This window comes from Hippoglossus stenolepis, chromosome 23 (assembly GCF_022539355.2).
Source record: "Hippoglossus stenolepis isolate QCI-W04-F060 chromosome 23, HSTE1.2, whole genome shotgun sequence".
Taxonomy (NCBI): domain Eukaryota; kingdom Metazoa; phylum Chordata; class Actinopteri; order Pleuronectiformes; family Pleuronectidae; genus Hippoglossus; species Hippoglossus stenolepis.
This window is the reverse complement of record NC_061505.1, coordinates 1,652,310-1,663,658: the sequence shown is the minus strand read 5'-3', so window position 1 is coordinate 1,663,658 and position 11,349 is coordinate 1,652,310. Positions and strand designations below refer to the sequence as shown.

Below are 11,349 nucleotides of genomic sequence, written 5' to 3'. Positions count from 1 at the left end.
TCGACTTTAGTTTAAGTTTCGCAAATAACCAAAACACTTCTGTCAGCATCAGCTCCACATGATCGGAAGTATCAGCACTTTGAAAACAAAGAAACTGAATCTATTCTGAAGGAAGAACCTCACAGACCTGGAGGAAATGGTCTCACCACTTTATTTTTGTAATATATGACTTTCTTCTCAAATACGACACTCACAATAATCATAATCAAACGTTATTCTCCAAATCCTGATAACTTCTGTTTCATTCGTGAGATATAAATGTCCTGAGTGAAAACTTTGGGTCGTCCACTCATCAGAAGTATCAGTGGTTTCTCCCACATGTTTCAGGGTCATTCGTAGGAAATAGAAATCCGACAGTCGGGTTCAGCTGCTGTGACGGGACGAAGAAGATCACATGACAGGTTTTGCATGAGGAGGGATTCGATTTGCAATCAAAATCAGAAGCAAGAAGAAGAAAAGACACAAATAGACCAGAGCCAGTGAGATAAGGATTAGAACTGGTGACAGTTTAAGATTGAGTCGGATTCAAAGGGGAAGAATTGAACATGTCACCATCCGACAGTCCAGTAAATTCAGGTAAGAAACATGTTAATCAAAAAATACGAACCGTGAGACAAATCTGCTTTTAAAATGTAGAAGAAACATTTTAAATCTTCTGAAAGAAATGTAATTGTAAAGACCGATATATCAGCTACTTTTTATTGATTAGCCGAGAAACTGCATTGAAGTAATTGTACACAAGTCGTCCTGAGTAAGTTTATATATTTGCCGTGTCTTTTGGTTCCACAGGTGTAAGAAGGGCCGTGCTGTGTGTTCTCCTTCTATCAGGTCAGTCCACACGTGTGTGCGTGTTTCATTCCTCTGTTTGAGATCTAATGTGAGGTGGATTCATGTCGGCTCCTCCCGTGGGAACATGGACGTGTAACACTTTATATGGAAATCCTAGATTTTCTGTCTTTACTCCAGAGTGGGGTCTTTCAGTTTGAGAGCAGGACTCGTTGATTTCACGTTCAGATTTTGAAACGCTCGCACTCAAACAGCCCCTGCGTGTGTTCTTAGATCTTTTCATCTTCCTGTGATTCTTCTGTGCAACAAGGAGGATCCCTCAGCCTCTGCTATGATACATGTGTCTTTGCCGGCAGGACTGTGTTCGTGCCTCCATCATTATGTTTACGTCGGGGAACTAAAGACGCGGTCGGAAGCGAGGGTCTTCTGCAGAGAGAAGCACGTTGACCTGGCCACTGTGGACAACATGGAGGACATGCAGCGTCTGATCGCAGCCGCTCATGGTTATGAGGGAGACGTGTGGATCGGCACGCACGACAAATCCAATCGGTGGTTCTGGTCTGCGAGAGGTCATAGTATCAATAGACAGAACAAACAGCACTTTCAGATGTGGGAACCAGGTCAACCAAATGCCAGCAGATCTCATAAGCATGTGTGTGTCTCCGTGACTGATGGTTTGTGGAAAGATCACCGGTGCAGCACCCAACTCCCTTTTGTCTGCTACAACAAGACAAACATACATGGTGAGCATTTGTAATTTATCTCAAATATAGTTTTTAAGTCCAAAGCAAACTGTATCAGTATCTGACCTTTAAAAAATCCTTTCAGGCTTGCCGGACATTTCCACAGAGAGATATTTCTATATAAGTGACGTGAAGAGCTGGCCCAAGGCTCGGGCGCACTGCAGGCTGCACCACACAGACCTGGCCAGTGTCAGGAATGAAACTGAGAATACGATGATCAAGCAGCTGGTACCGAGTGGCAGGCAGGCTCTGATCGGCCTCCACAGACGCCCCTTCTCCTACTTGTCAGATGGGACTTCCTCTTCATTTGGAAACTGGATAGAAGGACACCCGGCCTTGGGAACCGGGGACTGCGTGATCAGCAGGATCGGAGCCGGTAACCTTGGAAAGTGGATGGAAAGACACTGTGATGAGAAACATCACTTCATGTGCCACAGGATGAGTGAGTTATTTTCACGTCGATATTTTCCTAAACACAGATATGCTCTAACCCACGACTCCCGAGAAATTGAAGCCAAATGATCTCCATCCCCCTGGTGGCTGGCTGCAGTATAGGTCATAAACCCCGCCTCCTCCATATCTATAAATAACTTTTTCTCAAAAATGATTTCAGTCATTTTAAGTAGTTTACGTTTATGTTCTAATTTTAATTTTAATTAATCTAATTTTTCTTTTTCATTATCAGAAGTGAAGCACTTGTTTATTATTAAGGTGAAAGCTCTGACATCCACGATCAGCCTGAACGACCCCGAAGTGACGGACGCCATCTTGAATCTGGTAATTTCATGGATTCATATTAATATTTCAGTCTGAGCTACTTAATTTCCATCTATTAACCTGATACATTCCCATATTTGTATAACAAAAATCTGACTACACATAAAAAGTGTTAAACTGACAAAGCCAGAATTTGTTTCCATGTGTTTTCTAGAATAATTTCACCACTTTTATTGTAACAAATATTTTTGTTTTTCAGATAAAGGCCGGGATGAAAGAGAGAGGGATGACGGAAGGATTCAAAACTGCGTGGATCAAAAAGGCCGATGAAAATATCTTCCACAAAGAAGAAGAGAACTGAGACTTAAAAAAACTGACTGAACATTTACACAACATTCACGTAAACCCCACTTATTCTAAACATGAAAAAAGAACGACCCTGCTCATGAAATCAATATCAGAACCTTATTTAAATGGAGCGTGGACGAATTGAAACCTTTTTTCCATGATCTCAAAACAGATGTAAAACAGATGCAAAGCTGTGTCTTCTTCTCTGATGCAAAGTGTTGAACTGACACGTGTCTGTTGTCTGTTTCCAGCACGAACGCACAAAACCATGAAGTAACACATGAGATCACACTAACAAATGTTCTGCCTCCGCAACACAACAACGAGGCGTCTGTGCAAACGTCCATTTGAACATTTTAGCTTCAGACAAACAGCGATAACTTAATTTTACTTCAGCTTCTTTTATAAATCATGCATATTTAGTTTATTGAGTTGATTTTTAAAATGACTTTTTATCAACACTTTTATCAACTGAAGTTCTTCATGAAATGAGTGAATTATATATAATTCCCTGTAATGTTCTGACTGCTCCACTAGGTGGCGATAGGCTACCCACAGACACACGTTAATACACAGAAGAAAGAAGCAGCTGTTTTGTTCTGGTGACATAATCCAGGACAGATCCTGGATTATGTCACCAGAACAAAACAAGCAAGTTGAACTAATAATTCACAATATCATCATCAGAACTAAATACACACATATCATCAGCACAACGTTACACAAATATAAAAGTAATTTGGATGATAGAAAACACAAAGAATCTAATTTACTTTCTCACTTTCTGTTTTTATCATATCAGGGTTATTGTGGGTTAAACTTTCTCTTCCTGTTTATTCCTCATGTTATTATATCATTTCATCGTTTAAGTCCGGACTGTTTAGTTTTTGTTTCCAATCAAATCAATTATGTTGTTACAGCCTGAGTGATTTATTAACGGGTGGACGGGGAAGTTGTCTTTGATCGTAGCCGTACGGCGCAGAGTGCGTCACTGTCTGTATCTTCTGTCAGAAATAAAGTTGTGCGAGTGTAATATTAGTGATTTGTGGTGTTGGAATGATCCGAATAATGAATTATTGAATGGTAGAGTTCAGGTGAACCTCAAGTTGGAGCAGCGACTCGGAAAGTCTACAAATTCTGCATTTCTGTAAATGTCTTTCCAGCAGAACAACAGTTACATCTATGTTCAGTTTATTCCATCAGTAATGACACATCATTGTAATTATCAGCAGGATTAGTGTGATTATGATTAGGAGTGGCTGCAGACGTTCACAGGGTGCGTGACTGGTGTCACTGCTCGTTCCTTTAACCACTGCATCTGACCAGGGAATAAACAGTCTGTTAAAGAGTGGAATAGAAAAATCTAGTACTTTTACCTCTGTCAGGGCCAAACAGTGATTTGTTTCATCTTGATCCATGAATGATTTTCTGGGAGAACAGAAACCCGGCCCTGTGTCACAGTGTAAAGAGAAAGAAAAACCTGCTTGACTGGGTTTCGGGCCCTACGAGCTAGAAGGATGTCCACTCAGGTTTCACAGACTCAAGACCCTTGGATGTGCGACGGGACCCGAGCAGCACAGAGACAGAAAAGCTCGGTTCTGTCCCGGCTCTGATTTCAGCTCGATTCTTGTTTACAGAGTCACTTTGTCCAGATGTCCTGACACAAGAAGGTCTGGACTCATCACAGAGCAAGTGGCAGGAGGCGGAATACAATTCAATCAGGAGAGACTTGATTCACAAGTTAACGATGTTTATTTGACAAATGCACAGAAGCAAAGTGAATGTTTACAGTCTTTGGCATTTTAGACCCCTGTGAGATGTGATCAGGATTAGAAGGGGGTGGAGCAGAGCGTCGAACAGGAATACCCCCCGGGGTCTAGACCCTGGTGGTGGTTCATCAGTCAATCGATTGTTTTGGATGGCCCACGTTCGTGAGAATTGTCCTATTGGACTTCGCTAAGTGTGACATCCTCTGCCCTTAACCCTCAACAAGAGTAAGGAAAAACTACAAAAACCTTTTTGACAGGAAAAACGTAGAAACGTCAGGAAGAGCCGCATGCGAGGGATCCCTCCTCCAGGACGGACAGAAGTGCAATGGATGCCACGAGTAATAGGTATACTGTCAGCCGTAATCCACGATCCCTTGTCATGATCCACTGATACTATTGGGATCCATCATCAAGGTCCATGATCGCTGCCATCACGATGTGGGATTATGCATACGATCAGTTGAGGTCGGGATCCGGGAGAGGTGATGATATTCTGCTGGAGACTGGAGGAGATCGGGGTGGAGGAGATTGGGGTGGAGGAGGGCTGACTGCAGAAGAGAGGAGAAGGGATTTTTAAAGTTTGACAGCTGCTGAATGATTGGCTGAAAGAGACCGCGGCAGACCTGATTGGACATTTAGGAACGCCCACGATCAGCTGATCAGTATGCAGGTTAAGTCTTCCTGACTGAACTTACGCTTAAGCTTCATTAGTACAGCTGTTGTGTACTCCACCCAGTTCTAAAAATGGATACATGTACTTGCACAGCCAGGCTGCTTATTATCCCATTAAGACCAGTCCATCCATCATCACACTGCCAAGACAGAAACCTGATCCAGGAACATTTCAAAGTCACGACTGCTGCAGAAAACATCGCAGTAAAGTTTCCACTTTGCCTTCATTAAGCTCCATGTATCATGATTCAATTCATTATATGGCTGCTGCACCCTCAACCAGAAGGGTTTGATCCAGGAAACATCAGCTACAGAAAATAACAATTAAAATGTCTTGTGAGTTCAAACAGGGAGGAACCAGAAATACCGGTTGAACTCCACAGTGAGAGTTCTCCTCATCTGCCTTCATAGGACTGAGTCACTTTTAAAACAGATTGATTCAACACACATGTTGAGGAGCATCTCTCCGCGGACCCACACGGGTAAGACACCATTCGTTCTCAATGACTTTTCTGCTTCAACGCTTTTTCAAACAGCCAAACAAGGAAAATGTCCGTGACAAGATCGACTCCTTAACCTTTTGAAGAAGCAGAAAAAAGGCTTAAAGTCCCATGTTGTGAGGGTTAGGGTTATGAGAGTTACGAAATAATTTTACTTTTGTATAAAGTACTTTTGTATGTTATTACATTGATTTGACAGCGAATCGGCTGATCTGCAGAATAATGTGAAGAAAACTTGTGTAATACTCACGTGACTTCCTTATTACATCAACAGTTGGCAGCGCCCTGATATTTAACACAGTGTTTTTCCAGACATGGCCTCGGCGTTGTCCTCGGAGCAGTTTCGCTGCTGCATCTGCCTGGACTGCTTCAAAAATCCCACCTCCATCCCGTGTGGGCACAACTTCTGCCTGGATTGCATCAAACGCTTCTGGGATACGAGACACAAGTCGGTGTGTCCCATTTGCAAAGAGGTCTTCAAGACCCGCCCAGAACTCAGGATCAACGTCGGCTTAAGAGAAATCACTAATAATTTCGTAAGGTCTGTTTCGTACATTGTTGACGACGTCGTGCAAAATCAAACAAACTGTTTTGGTCACTTTTCTCTTGTATTTGATTGAAAATATCTGTATCGCATCAACAGGTCTCGGAAGAACAAAGCGAAACACAAGCCAATCCTGAAACAGCTCTCCGAGCCCGACGTTTCCTGCGACAGTTGCCATGGAGACAAGTCACCAGCGGTCAAGTCCTGCCTCGACTGCCAGAAGTCGTTCTGTGAAAGTCACCTGGCTCCTCACAGCAGGGATCCCGTGTTGACGAAGCACCGACTCACGGTTCCGGGCGCCTACGTTCACCTCTGCGGAAATCACCACAAGCTCCTGGAGATGTTCTGCAAGGACGACCAGACGCCCGTGTGTGTGAAGTGCGTCGCGAAGGACCACAGACGTCACAACACCGTCCCCATCGAGAAGGAGAGCAAGAGGATCAAGGTGAGAGAAGAAGACACAGAACACACAGTGTAATGTCCAGGGCCACTGTAAGTTCATGGGTCCATCGATACAACATATTTCTGCCTGCTTGGAAATCACGCAGGAAAATGTCCAGTTTCTGAACTTACTTTCTTCTTGTACAAATCCCATCATGTGTTCGTGCACAACCTTCACAGACTCAGATAAGGAAAACTGAGGCCGAGTTTCAGCAGATTATCAGGACCAGAATCAAGAAGGTTGAGGAGATCAGGACCTCGGTGGAGCTGTGCAAAGTAAGTTTCATCTTTATGTTTTATTCACGTTACCCCTCTGGCCCTTGTCCAGTGTCTTCTTTATATTTTGCAACAGCACCAATGGGAGCTAAAGTAACTGTGCTGCCAGAGACACACACACACACACACACACACACAAACATTTTATGATGCTAACCATCAAAGGTTAAAGGCAGTAAAATGTAATAATATAAAGTGAAAATGACAATGAAATAAAACAAACTCAAATGCAGCATTTAGCCTGAGGTAAGAACTCAGTTATTTCTGTCCTTAGATTCTCTGGTAACAATTCATTGATTTATTTCATCCAGTGACTCATGTGTGTGTTACCATGTGACTGCAGACACAGACAGACAGGGAGATACAGACGAGTGTCCAGGTCTTCACCATGGTGATCGGCGCCATCGAGAGGAACCAGGCTCTGCTCATCGAGGAGATCGAGCAGAAGCAGGAGGCGGCGGAGAAGAGAGCGGAGGAGCTTCTCGAGGAGCTGGAGCAGGAGGTGGAGGAGCTGCAGAGGAGACGCGGCGAGCTGCAGCTCCTGGAGATCACCGAGGACCCTTTTCGCCTCCTGCACGTCAGTCCTGCACACACACTGTCCTGAAAACAAACCGACCGGAGACGTTGTTGATTCCAAACACCCACTTTACTAGATCTGTAGAATAAAACACCAGTGAACGAAGTGATGGTTTTTACAACACTTGAACAAACATATAAACTCTCCTGCAGCCAGCCACCAGGGGGCAATCAAGATGATAGAGTCTAAGTCCTAACTGGCTTTGATGGATTTATCAGAAATACCACATGAACACAAACTGCTCCTTTGTTCCAAGAAGATTTGTTCAATCCCTGAAAAAGCAGAAATACATTTTCAGGCGTTTGACGGATGTGTATCCCTGTCGTCCTGTGTCAGTGTTTCCCCCCCCTGAGCGCCCCACTGCCCTCCAGAGACTGGTCCCAGGTCGGAGTCCCTGCCAACATCTGCATCGGGACGGTGAGGAGGGCGTTTTCCAAACTGCTGGACACCTGCCACGACCTTGAAAAGAAGCTGTCTTCAGACGGTCAGTGACCTCTGAGTTCCAGACATTAATCAACTCATTCTCCACCATCTGAAATCATCAGCTGCTGGAGACGGAGGAAAAACTCAGTTGTTGTCAAATGCTCCTGTCATGACCAGTTCTTCTTCTGTCTTTCGCAGAAATGTCCAAGATAAGTCAACATGCAGGTACGGGTTTGGATTTCATTGTGTAAATAATGGTGATGGTTATGTTTCCTGAAAGGAGAATGAAATCATCCTTAAACAACAACAACAAAATGTTTTAAAAGTAATTAAAACTCTTTGGCTTCCCTGTTACCGTCATGTCGTCCATCTTTACATTCAGACCTTTCATATGAGCAGTCTCACCAGTGGTTTCAGTGATAGATCCATTATTTTAATTATTGTTTATAACATTCCTATAATTCACTGATTACATCCCACATATCTAACTCAGGTTTGTTTCTTCTGTCTCCAGTGGATGTAACTTTGGATCCTGTGACGGCCTCAAGTTGGCTCATTCTGTCCGCCGATGGAAAAAAGGTAAAAAGACAGATTTTGTGTTGTGAGGTGCAACAGTTAAATCCAACTCTCTCAGTTATACTCACAAATCGCTGTTTCTGCAATGACATGTGAACATGATGGATGGATGTTGGGGGGTCAGGTTGTTCATGTTGTTGGTAATGATCCTCAGGTGAGTCTCAGCAGCCAGAGGAGGCCCTCGCTCCCTGACGCCCCCCGCAGGTTCGACTCCTGCGTCTCCGTTCTGGGGGAACAAAGCTTCACCTCTGGGAGACGCTACTGGGAAGTTCAGGTCGGAGCTCAGGGCCGTGACAGGCACCGTTTAAATGTTAATAACTGAATAAATACCAACATTTGTTCCCCTCCAGAATAAGAGCTCAACCATTAATGGCTCTGGCTTTACTAATCCATCGTTTCTGAATGAATTTCTTTATATTTTCACGAAAAATAACGAATTAAATAAAATACCATGATCAGTTAATAAAATTGCTTCCTCACGCCCTCTTGTGGCTGCAAGATGCTCAGTTTTCTTTATTGGATCTTTGATAATAAGTGTTTTTCCTAACGTGTGTTTCGTGCGTTGTTTTTCAGGTTGGGGATAAAACCGACTGGGACCTCGGCGTGGCCAAAGAGTCCATCAACACAAAGGGGGCGGTCACGGTGCGTCCGGACAGCGGCTACTGGGCGATCTGCAGGCGCAAGGGGGGCAGCCTGAGCGCCTGCACCAGCCCCTGCGTCACCCTCCACCTCCAGGAAACCCCGCAGAAAGTGGGCATTTTCCTGGACTACGAGGATGGGTCGGTGTCCTTCTACGACTCGGACGCAAAGACTCACATCTACACGTACAGCTGGTGCACGTTCACCGAGCCGCTCTATCCCTACTTCAACCCCTGTCTCCATGACAACGGGAAGAACACCGCCCCCCTGGTGATCTGTCCCGTGGATTAGCTTTGATTCACCGAAGACGCAGCAGAGATTTGATACCGAAGAGCTCCGTGGTTTCACGGACACAATCGTGAGGCTCTGCAGGTTCCAGGTGTCACGAGTCTGCCTCAGCTGTCAATCATGACATATCATCAATTAACTAATTAAAAACAAACACAAACAGGTGTGATGAGAACTTCCTTAAATCACAGGAACCGTCGTTGGGGAAAAAGGATTTTGACGTGTACTGAGATTATGATGTTTGGTCCATGTCCCGTCTGCTAACATGGAGGTGGCTGGGTTTATGACCTACAAGGTGTATCTGTCGCCCCCTGGTGGCTGCCTGGGACTCAAACATGAAGTTTCAATAAGCCATGTTTACAGTTTTTGTTATATTATTCTGTTATTCGTCTTTTTATTATATTCTATATTTTTCCCTTTCAACCCAACGCACTACTAATGATAGAAATAATCAAATATACAGATTATAGATATATAGATTATTTCTTTCTTTCTTTCAGTATATTTTATGACAAACAAATCACTTCTACTATCAGACCACTTCCTTTTCCCTGCACATTTCCACTGTGGGAACTGAACCATCCTGTGTGTCTGCGGTGGAATGAGCTCTAATCAGATCCATGCTTGTTTTTTGATTGCAGTTACAGCCTCTTGCCACTAGATGGTGCTGCAGCCCAGTCAGAACCACTACTCCAGCTTCCTTACAAATAAAAGACACAAACATGGCTGCTGTGACATCATCACTGACTGGAAACTGGAGCGATTGGACCGTTCCAAATTCAAAGACAATGAGTTTACAGATCTGATTCTGAACATCACATTTAGGTCATTTAGGTACAAAAACTCTGAGTTAAACAGTAAACAGAACAAAATGACCTGTAAATAATGAATTTGTTTTAAATTTTTGTTTAACCCCAATGACCTGCAACCTGATTCAACCATTTGTTGTGGACTGTGGAATAACGAAGTTATCCAGTCAACCCACGCGAGTTAAACGTGTTCTGTCCTCACTCCTGCCGCCATTTACCAAATAAAGCTGAAACCCTCAGAGTCCTTTTCCCTTGACTCACTGCTCCGAGTCTGTGGGAGAGGCTGCATCAACACACACAAATCAGTACTGACAACTGTGCTGTCAACACTTCTGCATCTGCAGACAACTGACAGGTCCTGTCAACACGTCGCTCTGCTGGCAGCAAACAGCACGACGGGTTTCATTCCAAAAAGCCTGTGACACCTAAAAGACATATTTTAGTTTCTCTTCATGTTTTGTTTTGAAAGGTTGTTTGTTGTTTGCCAGACGTTTCCATGGACGACAGGAGTTTGTCTGATTTCTGCATTTCAGTGACGTAATGTAAGTAATAGTAAGAACCTCTGATTCCTTTAAAGCTCCTGAAGCCAAGTTTGACGTGTGTTGTAGTGAAAAAGTTGTAAAACCTGTAAATTAAAGACTGTTTCACATTTAAATGAATTAAAAAAAAATCACAAATGTGGGAAAGCATTTAATAAAACAGTTTTTTTCTCTGCACCCCCACCTCTGACTTCTTCTGTCTCTCCAACGTTAACATCAACACGTTGATGCCAACTCTAAATATCTTACATCCTGTACCTAATTACAGAACCTTGCACTCTCACAGGTGCTTAATGGGAACTTTCTCACCACTGCTCGATTTTACTTTAATTAAAATTGTGGCAAACTTGTTTCATAAGAGACGTTACACAACAGCCACCTAGCGTGTGATTGTGTCACACCTAATTAGTGAACAGTGCCCCACTCAAATGATTGGCTAACGAAAAAAACTACCAGTTCTGCCAGAGACCCCGCAGACGAACCAGCAGAGTCTTGGCGTTTTTTTTGATTTGACCATCTCATTTAAAAGAAGATTCCTTTGGCTCAACATACGTTTAAAGAAAAAGAAGCTTATGTAATTCTGCCGGTATATTTCCGCGTGTTTCCAGCGACCGTCCCTCTCCACGACGTCCTGTAACAGAACACGCCCTTGGGGTTTGTGCTAAAACCTCAAATACCTTCCTGTTGGCATTTGCTCTCGAG

At 43.6% G+C, this 11,349-nt stretch overlaps 2 protein-coding genes across 3 annotated transcripts; both read left to right on the top strand.

Moving 5' to 3' along the window:
• Nucleotides 1-800: 800 nt before the first annotated feature.
• Nucleotides 801-3,746, top strand: LOC118102690 (lymphocyte antigen 75). Its single transcript, XM_047338851.1, has 4 exons — nt 801-1,529; nt 1,615-1,971; nt 2,215-2,306; nt 2,506-3,746. Exons 1-4 carry the CDS (start codon nt 1,118-1,120, stop codon nt 2,605-2,607), a joined length of 963 nt encoding a protein of 320 aa, XP_047194807.1. The 5' UTR covers nt 801-1,117; the 3' UTR covers nt 2,608-3,746.
• Nucleotides 3,747-5,406: 1,660 nt separating this feature from the next.
• Nucleotides 5,407-10,824, top strand: si:dkey-183c6.9 (E3 ubiquitin-protein ligase TRIM39). Of its 2 annotated transcripts, none has more exons than XM_035149687.2 (10): nt 5,407-5,517; nt 5,848-6,076; nt 6,179-6,524; nt 6,701-6,796; nt 7,140-7,373; nt 7,710-7,857; nt 7,995-8,021; nt 8,311-8,375; nt 8,527-8,646; nt 8,946-10,824. In XM_035149687.2, the coding sequence occupies exons 1-10, from the start codon at nt 5,484-5,486 to the stop codon at nt 9,300-9,302; spliced, it is 1,656 nt and encodes a 551-aa protein (XP_035005578.1). In that variant the 5' UTR covers nt 5,407-5,483; the 3' UTR covers nt 9,303-10,824. The 2 variants fall into 2 exon arrangements, with proteins under 2 accessions (XP_035005578.1, XP_035005579.1); XM_035149688.2 differs by having other exon boundaries at nt 5,413-5,517; nt 5,837-6,076.
• The last annotated feature ends 525 nt before the right edge of the window (nt 10,825-11,349 follow it).

Excerpts from the sequence above, each read along its gene's own strand:
- si:dkey-183c6.9 (XM_035149687.2), top strand. The coding sequence starts at position 5,484 with ATGTTGAGGAGCATCTCTCCGCGGACCCACACGG. Across the intron at positions 6,525-6,700 it reads AGGAGAGCAAGAGGATCAAG|ACTCAGATAAGGAAAACTGA; the intron begins GTGAGAGAAGAA and ends CAACCTTCACAG. Across the intron at positions 7,374-7,709 it reads ACCCTTTTCGCCTCCTGCAC|TGTTTCCCCCCCCTGAGCGC; the intron begins GTCAGTCCTGCA and ends GTCCTGTGTCAG.
- LOC118102690 (XM_047338851.1), top strand. The coding sequence starts at position 1,118 with ATGATACATGTGTCTTTGCCGGCAGGACTGTGTTCGTGCCTCCATCAT. Across the intron at positions 1,530-1,614 it reads CAACAAGACAAACATACATG|GCTTGCCGGACATTTCCACA; the intron begins GTGAGCATTTGT and ends AAATCCTTTCAG. Across the intron at positions 2,307-2,505 it reads CGGACGCCATCTTGAATCTG|ATAAAGGCCGGGATGAAAGA; the intron begins GTAATTTCATGG and ends TTTGTTTTTCAG.